Genomic DNA, 15,356 nt, shown 5'->3' with positions numbered 1-15,356 from the left:
CCTGCTGGGGAAAACTGTTCATTACATCCAAGACACTACTTCAAAAAAAAACAAATAAATAAATAAAATCAAAAATATAAATTATAGACCTTTTTTTTTTTACATATTTAATAATAATGCAATACGTGAAATGGTCTATCAAGGTCAATACATTTGGTTTCCATACATTACGTTAATAAAAAAATATATATATATATATATGTGTCTCATCTGTATGTTTTTAATACAATCATAAGTATTGATTAATAAGGGCCGGACCATAATTAGATAAACAGTTTAACGCTATAAAATAAATATATTTTTATATCGGAATATTTCGCGAGTTCGGGGGATAAGTGACAAAATCTGGCAACGCAGACTGTCACGTGCGGGAGCGGGAAATCATAAACAACACAAAGCGGAAGTCTTCCTCTGCTATACTTTTCACGAGAAAAGACGTTAATTTTCTGCCTGCAAAAGTCCCAGTGACTTATTAGTTTAAGAATGGTTTATAGGCCGCTAATAACACAGAGTTTTCCCGCTGACGAAGTCAACGAACAACATAGTTTAAGAGCGTTAGCCTGAAGTTGTTCCTGAAACTACACACATGCATCACTGCGGTCAATTCATATCTTGAAAAACGCTCTTATAGTTTTCTTTTGTTTCTTTTAATCGACTCTGAAGTAATGGATCGTTATAACGAGGTGAAGCTTTTACTGAAGAAGTGGGAGCAGGGTTTCGTAGAAGAGCAGCAGAGGAAACCGAGCAAGGTGAGTTAACGTTAGCTCGCATTTAACCAGCTGCAAATGAAAACAAAATATTGCCCTGAACGGCAGTAACGTGACATTTAGTCTGTTTGTTTGAGCTGTGCAATAACGTAATATTCTTTATAAATATAAAACAAAGGCTCAGTATAGTATGAATGTCTCTGTGTTTAACATGTCATTGCTTTTCTCTGTCTTTAAATGTTTTACAGCTGTAATTAATTGGTTTCTTAAAGAGCAAAACTTAATATTAATTTGTCTGATATTTTATCGTGATCTTTACCTGTAGACGTTTCTGTCGTTAAGATGTTTTAGATATTTACAATTAATTAATTTAATCTAAGATGGACTTCTTTGGTTAGTTATTTAAATGCTCTGTAATTTCCAGGACGACATTGATCAAGCTCCAGAGGACACCAGAAGTGAGTATTAGCCATAATTACATTACAGATAAAGTGTTCTTGTCCACCTGCACCATCACCCATCTGTTTGTAGAGAGCAGAGAATAATCACTCTGTGTGTTTCTGAATTGCAGACCTCTATAAAGAATATCGCAATTTAAAACAAGCCAAAGAGAACAGCAGCAGTGATGCAGCCAGTGAACATGGTGCACAGCCCACATCAGCTAAGGTCAGTACAGCCCTCAAACACTGAGTTTGTTTATAGCTTCTGCTTTTTGTCAGATCTAGTTTCCATTCTTTGTGTGTAAATGATAGAGTTCCCTGTTGCTCTGAGTGTCCTTTAAAGGGGACCCTTAAAAGCCTTAACATTGACCCTAATGTCAAAATGACCCATTTTAAAATGCCAGACATGATACACTAGAATATATTTTCCTCAAAAATGCATATTTATAACGGGAAAAATGTCTTGGATTGAGGCTTAATTAGACAATTGACAATTGTGTATTGATATCTCTGCTACTAAGAACCCACTAACTAAAAGCATATTTTGTTATCTGTCTGTGTCAGAAGTCAGACTGTTGGGGTTCCCATCTGAACCGTAGTTTGTTGCCGGCATCCTCTCCCAAACTGTCATCTGAGGACAGAGACAGTCTTAAGGCCTCGGCACAGTATTATGGCCTAAAACTTAAACATAACCTGACCACACTCAGTAAGGTAAGACAGAACCTGACACATAAAAATTACTTGGGCTCCAAAACAGACAGTTTGGTAATTGTAACAATTATTTATTTGGTTTTAGGACTATTCTAATGGTTTTCTGTCGTTCCTTCAGGAGAAACCTCTCACACTGAAGAAATCAGCCCTTCATGGTCGGGTTCCTCTAAACTCATTAAAAGGTGGTGGACACATCAGTCAAACATGCAGTCCCAATGCTGCTGCTTCAGCTAATGCTAAGACATCACCCTCTGAGCCCATATTCAATCCCTTCTCACCAAGGTAATTAAATAAAAGAAAGTAGTGTAAAGGTAGCTACATATCACTGCATTATTCATCGGCAATCTAGGCTGTTATTAATAGTAATTGTCATGAAATCTTACAATGTTATATTGGTTAGCTTTTTCCCACTTTTTCCAGGTGATGCCTTCAAACACTTTGTCTTGCCAGTAGTCTTAATTTATCCGATTTGCAGCAGCCTTTCACAAGTTTTATACTAAATCATTCTTTGTATTGCATTATGCTTTCATTTGAATGGAGTGGACACTAATGGCTATAAAAATGTTGTGTTATCCCTTCTTGTGATGATTTCCTTATTCACAGAAGAGTAAAGACTAACCTGGGGTCACTGACTTCAAAGACACCTAAGCCAGTGGAGCCTGAGGAGCCATTTGAACCAGTCAAAGGGTTTAGTGATGAACCTTCAGATGAAGCAAGTGGTGGTGATGTTCGTCCAGCTCCCTCTTTAGTCAGATCTACTTCCTTTTTGTCATCGTTATCTCCTCCATGTAGCACGGAAAACTCAGTAGAAACCATGGAGGCTACACAAAATGCAGGAGCTTCAGGAGACAAAATGGAGAACTCTGAAACTTTAGGAACTCCAAAACAAGGAATTAATTCCTTTAGAGGAAGCTCACAATTTCCTGGAGGTTTCCTTAACGGAAATGGAAGTAATAACACTGGAGGAAGACCTTCTCCTGTCAGTAGATTCAGTTCTCTTGACAAGAAATGGCTGGAGAGGTGTCAGGTGTTTGAAGAATTGGAAGCAGAGGAGAAGCCTGGAGCAGGCAACCAGGGAAGAGACACAGAGAGAAAAGGAGAGAGGGAAATAGAAGGAGAAGAGAGAGTAGAGGACAGGGATGGAAAAATTGGGAACATTGAGATAGATGCAGAGGGAGAAAAGGGAGGGATGACAGACTCGGTGGGAGATGAAGACTTTAAGAGCACTGCTACTGACAAAACAGACAGTGATGGTGCAACAAAACCTAGTAGGAAAAGTAAAGGAGGAGGCAAACTGAAGAGGAAGGGAGGTGAGGAAATGCAAAGAGAGCCGACGCCACCTCCAACACCAGAGATTGATGCAGATAGTCCTAAATCTAATGGTGCAAAAAAGAGAGGGAGGAAAAGGCAGCGAGAAGATGAGGTGCCACAAGAGAAACGAGTGAAAAAGCGGAGGGTTGGCAAAGAGGATGAGGAGAGTCCGGCTCAAAAGGGACGGAAGCAAAGGAGAACCAAGGAAAAAGGAGAGGATGATGGAGAGGGAGATGAGGAGGAGAAGCCAACGGTAACAACCAAAAAGGTAAGGAGCTAATTTATGTTCATCTCGCAGCAGAACATACCATTTATTTCATATCATTTTAAGTGATGATTTTCATTTACTGTGTAATTTAACACAATGCTGGAGAAGCTTCAAAACTGATCTTGAAAGTGCTTGAAAAGTGCTTGAATTTGATTGTTTTTGTCAAGGTGCCTCAAGAGAACTTATTGGGAGAAATAGAGGAGGAATTTGTGAGCAGAAGAATGTGTCAGACTCAGCCTGTGAGAGCAAAGTAAGGTCACAGTCACAGTCACACACAACCACCTGGTACATTATGATACTGCAGCATATTTAATTTATTTATTAATCATCTTAAATTCTCTTTTTTTCCATCAGAGGCATGAAAGGTGCAGAGGGAAACTTTGTGAAGATTAATCTGAAAAAGAAATCTCATGTCAAAGGTTATGCACTTAGAGGAATGATGCTACGCAAGCAGGTAACATTTGTACCTGTGTGTTTATAGAGGATTGTCTTGCACACTAATGTTTAGAGGAGCTTATCTTATACATAGAAAAACATGTCATTTAAAATCCTTGAAATCCGTGAAATTATGTGTCTGTGTTACTTTGTCACACACAACTTTATATGCATAATTAATTTATCAAGAGTAACAGTGACGTGTCTTGGTGGTATAAATATTTTCATACATGTCTCAGATATACATGGAGAAGTTCCAGCTGAAAGGTGAACGTTTCGGTGGAAGTGGTGGATATTTCGGCAGAGGAGGAAGAAGAGGAGGCTTTAGAGGGGGGCTCAATCGCCAGGGTGACAGCTGCTACAAGTGTGGAGGGACTGGACATTGGGCCATGGACTGCAAGGGACAAGGTGACATAAAATGAACGTAGTTAGAAAGAGGAAGAGGTGTTGTCTATGTTTGGGTCAGCACCAAAGTCTAATTCTTTCTTCCTTCGACCATAATCTACATCAAGTGAAAATGTAATGCTTGAGTTAAGCTACTCACAAACAGACTTGATGGAAGCAATTACATACACAGTTCAGGTTGATTCAGTACATTGGTGTCAAAATAGAAGTTTACCACATCAAAATTAATCACAGTGATACAGTTTTGATGTTTCCTCTACGGGACACATTTATACCATGTATTTATCATCACTTTACCATTTTAAACTCTTCTCTTTAGCTGCCCCTCCACCTCCTGTTCCTGAGAACCAGCCTGTTGAAGAGGAGCCGTTTGAATTGCCAACTCTGGAGGAGGTCGCCAGGGCAACAGGAACACTGGGACCACAGCCGCTTGGTATGTCTGTTGACCTTTTGCCTGTGTAATGAGCATGCCGCTTTCCTCCTTCCATCTAACCAGTATGAAATTAGTTTTTATTAAACATATTTTCATGGTCACATATATAATAAATCTTGAAGACCTCAGTTTCTTTGAGAATTAATTTACATTGAACTCAAACTGACTACAGAACTTTTTTCAACATTAAATTAACATTAAATTAACATTAAGAGTGCAATGCTTGAAATGTGAATATATGGAAGCCTCAAAGGAAAATGAGAAGTCTATCACTTTTTTTTAAAAAACCCTGCTGAATGTATAAGAACTTTTGTGGGGATCCTGATGTGTGTGTGTTCCAGTGTCATGCTCCAGTGTCAATGAGGAGCAGCAGCACCAAGGAAAGGGAGCAGATCATAAACACAAGGATGAGGTGCTGTTGAATGTGATTCGCCCTGACTATGAGCGACCTGCTGCTCCGCCACCAATGGAACCACTTTATCCTCTCACAGATGAGGGAAAAGTCCAGGGTAACACATATTTGGTCTAAAAGCAGTGTTAATAAATAATGAATACACTTTGTCAAATGTTAACATTTGTACTTTTGTGTTAAGAAACACCTGCTGATGTATATGCAGCGCTGCAAGAACTCGGATACAAGTCTTTTAGAGCGGGGCAGGAGGAAGCCATCATGAGGATCTTGTCAGGCAAGTTTATATATATACATGCATCTGTGTAGCTATAATCTATACTCATGGTAGTCACTCTCTTCCTCTGTCCTTAGGTCTCTCCACTCTTGTAGTGTTGTCAACTGGGATGGGAAAGTCATTGTGCTATCAGCTTCCAGCCTACCTGTACGCTCAGAGGTCAAACTGCATCATACTGGTCATTTCTCCTCTTGTCTCACTGATGGACGATCAGGTAATCACAGCTATTTTTGAAACTCCTGATCAGAGCAAAGTTACCCTCTTGTCTATTTCAACACTTACCACATCTCATGTGTTTCCAGCTGTCTGGCGTGCCAGCCAAGCTGAAGGCAGCCTGTATCCACTCCAACATGACAATGAAACAGAGAGAAGCTGCGATAGAAAAGGTACCCTCTGTAAAAGAAGACTCCACAGTAGAGAATCAACATTTAATGTAACATTGACATGATATGATTGATCTCTAAGGTCCATTTTTGAGAGTTTATTGGCAGAAATATGTTATATGTTATGTATAAATGTATAATCATACAAATTATATGGCTTTTCAAGGCTACATCGTTGCTGTCATCTTGTACTGTCGTGTGTATATACAGTATAGTAGCATTAATGGACAAACCAGCCACTGTGTGTGTTTTAGCTTACTGAGCTAATGAGTGGGGTGAGTGGAGTCTTCTATTTTGTCATGATCTGCAGTCTTGCCTATAGATGATACTAATTATGACAGTGGACCTTTAGCAATGATTTTATTCCATTACATCTTCATCTTTGTATAACAGTGTTGTCTGTAAACTGTAGTTGTTCCACTTCAATTAGCTCCTTCCAGAGCGTTTGATTAATCACATGAGCTTTATTTACATCCACTCGTCATGAATTTGAAATGTGGCTTTTTTGAAAAGATGTTGTATAGAAGCCTTTTGACCTTACAGTAATGCAGTTTCAGCCAGTGTTTTACTCTTTTATTGTACATTCAGTCATATCTTCAGCCCAGACTGTGTGCTCTTCCTCCAGGTGAAGTCAGGCCAGGTGTGTGTGTTGCTCCTCTCTCCGGAGGCTCTCGTTGGTGGAGGAGGTTCAGGCTCAGGATGTCTGCCCTCTGCTCAGGAGCTCCCTCCTGTGGCCTTTGCCTGTATAGACGAGGCTCATTGTGTGTCTGAGTGGTCACACAACTTTAGACCCTGTTACTTGAGGCTCTGTAAGGTGGGTTAATGATGTTGTCCTCAGTTCATTTAAGTGGAAAATGACAGTGCACAGAAATATTTACATGTACAAGTGATGATGAATGATCACCTTATTAAGAAATGGATACTTTGAGAAGAGTTTGTCTAAAGTAATTTCAGCATATCTGCATGTGAACGTTTCCAAGCTGTAAATAAAGATTTAAAAGTATGACATTTGTTAGCAACTAAAAGAAATAAATAATCATAAATCCTGATTTATGTTTTTACAGGTGCTGAGGGAGCGTTTGGGAGTGAAGTGCTTGCTGGGACTTACTGCCACAGCCACTCTGTCTACTGCTCTAGACATCGCTCAGCATTTGGACATCACTGATCAGGACGGCATAGCAGTCAGATCTGCTGCAGTGCCGCACAATCTCCAGCTGTCTGTGTCCATGGATAGAGAGAAGGATCAGGTGTGGGAGTTTACATCTGTGTTCCTAATAGGGCTGCATCAACTAATCAAATTCTAAATTACTCTCAAAATATTTTGATAATTGTTTATTGCATTTTAGTGTTATTTTGTCTTATTTTTCAGTTTCTAAATTGTGAATAATTTCTGATTTCTTTGTCCCTCTGTGACAAACTATACATTATTAATTGTAGGACAAAACCAAACATCTAATTGATTAAATTCCCCATCAGTGTTTGTGTTTGTGCTGAAACTGTGAATGCACCGCCAAATGAAAGGGATTTTCATTGTTAAATGAAGAGAGTGCTTTGGAGTTTTGCTTACAGTTAAAGCATTTTCAGGTAAATGATAAATTATAAATCAAGAAAATAATCAGTAGCTGCAACTCTAGTTCCTATGCATATTTAAAATCTTGAACCATGATTCATAGTTGTGAAAACTCTGTTTTCATGGCTGCAGACTCTCTCTCTCTTCTCCCTCATGTCTTTCTGTTACTTATCCTGTCTCTCTCTCTCTCTCTCCTGTCGTTTTAAGGCTTTGGTGTCCTTGTTGAAAGGGGATCGTTTTGGTTGTCTGGATTCCATCATTGTTTACTGCACCAGAAGAGAGGAGACGACTCGTGTGGCAGCGCTGCTCAGGACATGCCTGCAGGGAGTTCTGGTGAAAGAAAACAACCAAATCAGCGGCAACAGCCAAACACAACACAACCCTATAGGACAGAGAAAAAAAGAGCTGGGTCGGTTCACATTCGCTTGTGCTTGTACTTTTATATTGAAAATGAACCCATTCACCAAAGTGCAGAGAGAATAATTGTCTTTAGTGATTATCATTTTCTGTTTTTACAGCAAGGAAGAAGATTCGTAAGCCTCTAAAATGGCAGGCGGAGTCGTATCACGCTGGTTTGTCTGCATCTGAGCGCCGCCGTGTGCAGAACAACTTCATGTGCGGGGAGCTTAGGGTAGTGGTGGCCACTGTCGCTTTTGGCATGGGCCTCGATAAATCCGATGTCCGTGGTATCATCCACTACAACATGCCAAAGGTGGGTTGTTGCCCAACTCATCTAGCAACAGTGGTTCCATTAAAAATGTAATTCTGTGGCTGTGAAAGGGACAAAAGTGTTACTTCTTTAAGGTCCATTTTGTAAAAAATCTTTGCTCACCTTTCACCATCCCTTTCTCTATGCTGGGTTGTGTGGATTGAACATTTTTCTTGATAAACCTTATTTATATAGCACTTTTCTATAGCAAAGTGTTGCGAAGTGCTTAACAGTCCAAACAACCCTAATCAAATATTACAAGGCCGGAAAGAAGCCCAGCAGTTCACATAATGAGCAAGCACTATCGGCAACAGTGGAGAGAAACCAGGCTCAAAGATGTGCAGCCATCTGCCTTGGCCAGTTGGTTTTCATGGTCTGGTGGTACAAGGTGGCGCCCTCCATAAAGCATGTTTGTCTTAACTATATATGACAGGCTATGGAAACCAAACAATTTTTATTTTTATTTATATTTATTTTATATAATTTTACAATTATATCAACATACTGACCCTTCTAAATGTTACACAATCGTCAAAAAACACCTCGTCAAATAGATGTGACTTAAAACCTAGTCATTGCAACAAAAGACTAAACAGTAACTATTATGGCTCAAGTCCTGTTTGTGTCAGTTTTCCCTTACTGGTCATTGTTTTTCCAGAGCTTTGAGAGTTATGTACAGGAAATCGGGAGGGCGGGGAGAGATGCAGAGCCAGCACATTGCCACCTCTTCCTGGACCCTGAGGTGAGAATTAAATTATTATAGCTATTATTTAAGCTTTTATTTAGCATTTAATAGAAATGTTGTTGGTTGCACTCGGTTAAATCTGTTCATTTATAATACCATACATTTCTGTCTTTTGTTTTTATTTCCAAAAATGTAAGTCATAGTTCAAAATACTCTGAATGTAAATGTGTATATATAATAAAGATACTACACATATTTAACACACACCAGCTGTCTGTTGTAATGTCCCTTCTGTGTGGCTAGCTGCTGCTACTTGTTCTCTTACACAGTCTCACACTTAAATGACTGAAGTCCCTGCTTGTGTGTTTGTGTGAAGGGTGGAGATCTCCATGAGCTGCGTCGTCATATCTACGCTGACACCGTGGACTACTACACTGTCAAGAGGCTGGTCCAGAAAGTTTTCCCTCCATGCAAATGTAAACTGATACACCAGAAACAGCAGGATCTAATCCAGGTAGCTTTCATTTTGTGTGGCTGCATCTCTGTTTGTTTAACGCTTTTAAACAAACGCAAATGCTCATTCTAGAAGAAGTTAAAGTGTAGTGTGTGCAGGATGTTGAAGACTCTGAGCTGTTGGAGATGATGGACGTGTGTGATCAGGAGAGCAGTTCAGATCCTGCTGCTGCTGATCAGGTAATTGAATGGTCTGTCATATCAGGAAATAAAAACAGTAAAAAAGATCGAATAATAGATTTTTTATTCTTTTTCACATTGTATGTATAATGTGCATGTACTGTATTTATAAAGCACCACTTTTAAGATTACGCCAGTGCATTAAATGACCTTGTTTTCACCAGAAGGAGAGGTCATATCCAGCTTCAGCTGAGTTACAAATCCAGGACAATCCAGAGGAAGAAAAAGAGGAGGTGGAGAGGAAAGAGGTACAAACAGGTAATGGAGGGGGAGCAGATGGTTTGGAGAAAAACCAGGAGGCAGAGGTGAAGGCAGCCAGTGATGGCCTGGAAGACTGCAAAGAAAAGAGCTACAATTGGCCCAGAGAGCGGGTTTGTCACACGCATGAAAGGGCGATTCCCATTCAACAGACGGTCGAGGCCTTGGACATCACAGAAGAAGGTGAAAATGAATACACATGTAAATTGTAATAATAAACACTCATCAAGACATAATCAAGTGTGAGAAAACCTTAATGTTTTGTTTGTGTTTGAGGTGTGGAAACTCTGCTCTGCTATCTGGAGCTGCATCCTCAACGTTTCGTCGAACTTCTCCACCCGACCATGTCTGTGTGTAAAGTCAGCTGCTACGATGGGCCGAGACAGCTCCAGAAAATCACTAAAATGTAGGAAATGTTTATCGGTAGCTAAGATATTCTGGTACAGTGTCCTTAAAAAGCGCCACATACTGTAGCTGCCACATGTATGCACAGATTTGTCTACATGAAGAAGCTTTTGAGCGAGGTTTTACTTGTTTCTTCTCTGCAGCTGTCCTCCTGTCGCTGTGGTACTGGCCAGAAAGCGGATGGCAGGTGAGCAAGTGGAGACTTGTGATCAGCTGGAGTTTGATGTTGTCGAGGTTGCAGACACTATGGGATGGCAGCTTCCTCTTGTGAAGAGAGGACTCAGGCAGCTGCAGTGGAGCACTAGCAGAGGTTTGTTTAAGATAATTTATGATGTGTTTATGGACTACACATTTTGTCTGGAGTTGGGAGCAGCTCTACTATCATTTGTAGTTAATTAAGTTTATAAGGTACAAACAGTGGCAATAAAGCAACTCTTGGTGTTTATTTATTTTTTAATAAAAACACATGCTTTCAACTTGTTTATGGACAAAAATTAAACAAAAGAAAAATAAATCATAAATAAATGCAAATATTTGTGTTACAGCTGGAGGCCGAAGTGGTGTCCTTGTGGAATTCTCCTCTCCGTCTTTATACTTCCGTTCCTATGGCGACCTTAGTGACGAGGAGATGGACAGAGTTTGTCAGTTCCTCCATAATCGCGTGCAGGACCAAGAGAAAACGCAGCTCTATCAGCTGAGCGCCTGTTTTAAGGCTTTCAAGAGGTACACCTGTGTTTTATTTTCTTAGCCGAATTGTTATTTTGTCTTATTTGTCTGTGTCTTTATTTTTTATCATTCATTCATTTGTCTTCAGATGGTTCCAAACACTGCAGCACGTCTTTAAACTGGCATTCATAAAGTGCAATGATTATTTGGGGGGGGTCTGCTGTTGTGGCTCCTAAACAGTGAAATGATCTGCCTGTGCATGTTAGACAGGCCTCTTCTTCCCTGTCTGTTTTTATATCTCCTCTCAAATGCATCTCTTTTCATAGGCATTTGACACTATTTATTTTGTTAAAGTTATTTTATTTTTGTTTTATTGTATGACTGTTATATTTACCCTTGTTTTATGTCTCTTAATTTATTGTAGTTGTTTATTTTAGATGTTTTTTTTTTATTGCCTCATGTGAGCTTTTATGTATTTTATTTATTATTCTGGACAGCGTTTTGGTCCACTGTGGTTGTTTGCTTTACAATAATGTTGGATTGGATTGGATTCAGCTTACAAATGGTTATGTGTGTATGTGTGGTGTTGTTCTCTAGTGTTGCCTTCCAAAGCGTCCTGTCCTGCGTTGGTGATTTGGATTCGAGTCGCAGTCTGCAGCTGAAAAGTCTTCTGTCTGAGTACTTTGACAAGAGACGAGACCGTGAGCACATGCTCAAACCAGTGGAGATGGAGGAGCTTGACAAATATAAGGTAACAATCACACACAGGATGGCTAACAGGTCTTACAGCTGTATTAAGTGCTCTAGATCTTCTGATTTATTTGTGTTTTTGTTGTAGATACTGGACTGGGAAAATCAGATCAGAGCAGACATCAGAAGTTTTCTTTCCAACCGCAGTGATGAGAAGTTTTCTGGAAGAGCTGTAGCCAGAATACTCCATGGAATAAGTGAGACCACACAAATACATAATCTGGCCTTCACACTTTAAGGCCTGGACCTTGATAACAAGGCTATAAGCAAGGACAGAAGAAAAAAATGGCTTTAACTAGTTAACAAAAGGCTTGTATACAACTGCTCAAGTCTACAGTATCTCAAGTATATCTTTATTGCACAGGTGAGGCAGCATTTTTTGCCCGAAGATTATGAATCGCTCACTGTTCCACACAAAGTCCATAGAGCAAAACAGTGTCTTTAAATCAGAAGGGGGCACAGATGCTGCTCAATTATTGCTGCCTCGTTTTAGTTTGTTTGTATTTACTTAATTAACTCAAACCTACCTGATGGATTTAAAACACTCTAATCTCTAGGGAACACATTTGAACTTACTGATGGAGGCAGCAGGGAATTAATAACCCCTGTTTGCAGTGATTGTAAAATTGCTACATCGCTCTATGGACTTTGTTATGGTGAGAGAGCTAGTTACAACCTCATACATTCACACTTTAAAAAACCCATACTATGACTTAAATTTCCTCTGAGAAGCCACTTCACGTTGACTTTTATGGCTTGTGCTACAACGCTCACTGCAGGTTGTCTGTTTCAAACATAAGGACTCTAAACCTCTAGAGGGCGATATAGGACTAATTGGAAAAAATGTTTTTACATTGACAGTGTTTGAGTAGAGAGAGCTCTGATTTGTAATAGTGAATCTGAAATCTATCTTTCAGGCAGTCCGTGCTATCCTGCTCAGACCTACGGCAGAGACAGGCGTTACTGGAGGAAGTACATCCAGTTTGACTTCAACCAGCTCATCAGACTGGCTATTCAGGAGATCATTTGTTTCAAGTAACTCTCCAAACATGTACAGCCGAAGCACACACACATGCATACTATGTATGGATTCATGGACATCAATTTGCTTTTGGAATACATTTAACATGTAAACTTTATTTAAATGATGTTGTTTTCTGCTTAGTTTTTATACATATTTGTGTAGGTCATAATTAAATAAAATCTATTTTTCTACTTCAGTCTTTTAGTGACATCAATTGCAAATAACGATTTCTTTTTCAAATTGCTTTTCATCTTTAAAAAAAAACCTTATCTTGGCTGTAGTGGGGAGTGGCTGGGGGGGCATATACTCACCCTCCAGAGAAAAGAAAAGTCCTGACCCAGAAATTAATCAATACAAGGAAGTAAATATAAAAAGAAAAACCGTGGGATTGTCAATATCTCTAGTTTGGCTAAGAATGCAAATATTTACTCATTTTCAGAGTTGTACCTTAACGCAGGTCACTTAAAGAGTTAAGTATTTTCTCACCAATGTGATTCTTGAAGCCACTGCCAGCAGTAAACTTTAAAAAGAAGTGTGTAAATGATGCTGAAACATCTGGACTTTCAAATTTGCAACTGCTGCCAGTCTATGTTAAGCAAACTGTCTCCTGGCTATATCTTATTATTTACTGCACAAATGTCAGAGTGACAGTGTTCACTTAATTCTCGGCAAGCATGTGTATTTTAAAATATGCTCTTTGGAAAGAGTTAAATTAAACACAACCATGATAACTTTCAGAACGAGGACCAGCAATGCTGCTGCACGGCTGAAGTGGCAGCCTGAGCTCTTTTCTTTGTTGGGTATTAACTTTGGACTCTGCCTTTTACCTGCTTTGAGTCTGATATCATGTCATAAAATGCCCTGAAATCTGTCCACTAGGTAAATTTATACTCGGGAGTCTTTGTGACACAAGACATGCATTTGCTGTGATCCAATTTCTGTAATCTATTAGTGAACGTTGAAGGTTCATTTGAACTACAACGCTGCAGCAATACTGAGAGCACTTTTTTGACACGCAAAAAATGTATTTGGCAACACTGCACGTTTTGACATCAACAAGATAAAAGTAATACATGTGGTGGAGTGTTAGTGAGCCAGTGACTCAGTGTTTCCCAGAAAGTTTAAGGTTAGGTAAATAAAGTGATCGACTGATCAACACACACTCTCACACTCACCAAACAGGGGATGTTTTTTCCTTAACAACTATTTTTAAGAAAAGCAGAAAAGCATCTCTGAACTGGCTCCTTGCTCTGTGCACTTTCACTCTCACTCTCTGAGCAGTCAGCCCCTCCCCCCATACACGTGCTCTCCCTCACACCATGCCGAAGATGAGCGATAAACAAGAGGGAGAGGCTGTATGGCCACATCCAGACGGAACAATCTTTGTCTTTCTTTGCCGTTCTTGAAAAGATCCCCATAAACATGGCATCGCTTCAGGAAATATCTCCGTCGGCTGTAGTTCATATGTCAGTACTGGAAGTTGTGCTGTAACACTCCACCAAAAACAGAGAAGAAGACGTTGTACACATTATAGATATAATAACAGAAACAAAGACAGAATGAACCGAGCTAGGGGGAGGAAAGGGAAATAATGTCTGTTTGTTTGCGTTTTGTGATGAGCGTCTTTATTTTAGGGTATGACATGTTAGATCATTGACCTATTTCTTTCCAAATAGAGCTATTCAAATCATCTGGTGAGAAAAGTTTTTTCCACTACCGTGTAGCCACAATCCCATTGCGTGTGCCAGAAGTTGAGAAGTTTTGAACTTTTCAAGCTAGAGCTCCATCCTGTCAAATCACATTATGCAAATATACTAGCCAATCAAATCACGTTTTAACATTTAGCTCTAACACTACCCAGCTCAAACTGAGCTCTGGGTTTTTCTCCCTGTTTACAGATGTTTTTTGTCAGCCAAAGTGCACCCAACAACGGTGGACATTATATCAACATCACTTTACTGACATCAACAACTATTGCTACCCATTGTCAAGCATTGATGCAAAGTGTACGTGTGTACGCATTACTGAGTGGAAACTGGAACTCAACACTTGTTTATTTACACGCTGACTCCGTCACAGGTGTCTAACTGAGGGATATAACCAAGAACCACAGTGATGTGCTTCTGTTCCTCCCCCACCTACATCCTATCACCAATCAAGCTTACAGCTTTCCTGAATGTCCATTACTCATCTTCCTTAAGTACAGTCATTCATTATTTACTAAATGGAGTTCTCAAAAATTGTAATTTAGCACTTCAGACATTACATTAACACGAGAGGTCATCCGTCTGCATCATAGCATTACTGCTATCTCATAAACCTCCATATGTTGCTGTAAATCTTCTCATCTAGTTTTACAAGGTTACACAAAAAGCCTCCTATAATGTGTAAGAGGCTCAAAGGTACTGTTTTAGTTTTACTGGAAAATTTACAACCATCCCAGTGTTCATTAAACCTGTTAAAAATGTTCTGTAGACAGTTGGAAAGCTGACTTTAGGAAAATCCAGTTTGCCTTGGTCAGCAGCCACATGCTGTAATCTCCTTGATTTGTTTTCTTCTTCTTCTTTTTTTTTTTTACAACATTATGCTTAAGGGATTGTCATTAAATGGGTAATTTTGTCTCAGAGTGAGTAGACATGTAAGCATATATGATGTGCACCCTCCGAGTCATGTGACATGACCACTGACCACTTAATCAGTGGGTAGGGCCTCATGTTGCTTTTCAAAACACTTAATTCTCCATGGCATGGATTCCACAACATGTTGGAAACAAACCTTGAACTTCTGGTCCATGTTTACATGATTTTGTCATGTATG

The 15,356-nt window shown here is 39.5% G+C and overlaps 1 protein-coding gene across 2 annotated transcripts; it reads left to right on the top strand.

The window, feature by feature from the left end:
- Positions 1 to 381: 381 nt before the first annotated feature.
- recql4 (RecQ helicase-like 4) lies at positions 382 to 12,735 on the top strand. Of its 2 annotated transcripts, none has more exons than XM_058619842.1 (28): positions 382 to 749; positions 1,132 to 1,165; positions 1,279 to 1,373; positions 1,712 to 1,858; positions 1,977 to 2,140; positions 2,462 to 3,437; positions 3,605 to 3,687; positions 3,792 to 3,891; positions 4,112 to 4,280; positions 4,597 to 4,710; positions 5,052 to 5,219; positions 5,304 to 5,396; positions 5,474 to 5,610; positions 5,699 to 5,782; positions 6,405 to 6,593; positions 6,844 to 7,026; positions 7,557 to 7,758; positions 7,868 to 8,061; positions 8,717 to 8,800; positions 9,120 to 9,257; positions 9,356 to 9,436; positions 9,604 to 9,877; positions 9,971 to 10,100; positions 10,243 to 10,409; positions 10,645 to 10,822; positions 11,363 to 11,516; positions 11,604 to 11,712; positions 12,433 to 12,735. In XM_058619842.1, exons 1-28 carry the CDS (start codon positions 666 to 668, stop codon positions 12,552 to 12,554), a joined length of 4,653 nt encoding a protein of 1,550 aa, XP_058475825.1. In that variant the 5' UTR covers positions 382 to 665; the 3' UTR covers positions 12,555 to 12,735. The 2 variants fall into 2 exon arrangements, with proteins under 2 accessions (XP_058475825.1, XP_058475824.1); XM_058619841.1 differs by having other exon boundaries at positions 9,601 to 9,877.
- The last annotated feature ends 2,621 nt before the right edge of the window (positions 12,736 to 15,356 follow it).

This window comes from Solea solea, chromosome 20 (assembly GCF_958295425.1).
Source record: "Solea solea chromosome 20, fSolSol10.1, whole genome shotgun sequence".
NCBI lineage: Eukaryota > Metazoa > Chordata > Actinopteri > Pleuronectiformes > Soleidae > Solea > Solea solea.
This window is presented reverse-complemented; position numbering and strand designations above follow the sequence as displayed.